Source organism: Penaeus monodon, chromosome 20 (genome assembly GCF_015228065.2).
Source record: "Penaeus monodon isolate SGIC_2016 chromosome 20, NSTDA_Pmon_1, whole genome shotgun sequence".
Classification (NCBI taxonomy): Eukaryota; Metazoa; Arthropoda; class Malacostraca; order Decapoda; family Penaeidae; genus Penaeus; species Penaeus monodon.
Genome location: NC_051405.1, coordinates 17,806,172 through 17,806,609, shown reverse-complemented (window position 1 = coordinate 17,806,609; position 438 = coordinate 17,806,172). Strand labels below are relative to the sequence as shown.

The 438-nt window shown below is 43.2% G+C and overlaps 1 protein-coding gene across 1 annotated transcript in view; it reads right to left on the bottom strand.

The window, feature by feature from the left end:
• Nucleotides 1–225: 225 nt before the first annotated feature.
• LOC119585924 (glutenin, high molecular weight subunit DY10-like) overlaps nt 226–438 on the bottom strand; it is a 16,493-nt gene continuing 16,280 nt past the window's right edge. Inside the window, exon 12 of the mRNA XM_037934645.1 lies at nt 226–279. Within this exon, the coding sequence (XP_037790573.1) occupies nt 226–279 (54 nt within the window). The remainder of the gene's footprint in view (nt 280–438) is intronic.

Here is a 438-nt window from a genome sequence, read left to right as displayed (position 1 = left end):
ATAATTCGCAATTTCAGAGCCAGTATCTTTGAATTCGTTGCTGTCAACGACGCAGTTATCCTTACCAAGACGCCAGATATTTTAACCCATGTCTTCGAGGAACTGATAAGCCAGTGGGAGCTGAGAATATAAAAGGAGAGAGAACCCCGCCCCGTGGTAACTTTGTGCACGTAAAAAGGGAGGAGGAGGATACGTCAGTTAAGACCGCAATAGCCAAGCTGCGTATCATTTAAGACCGCAGTAGACAAACTGAGTATCAATAAGACCGCTATAGCCAAGCTGCGTATCATTTAAGACCGCAGTAGACAAACTGAGTATCAATAAGACCGCAATAGCAAAACTGAGCATCGGTTAAGACCGCAATAGACAAACTGAGTTTCAATTAAGACCATTAAAGGATATTGTGAAGGAGAATGGAAAGGAATGGAAGATTCGGAC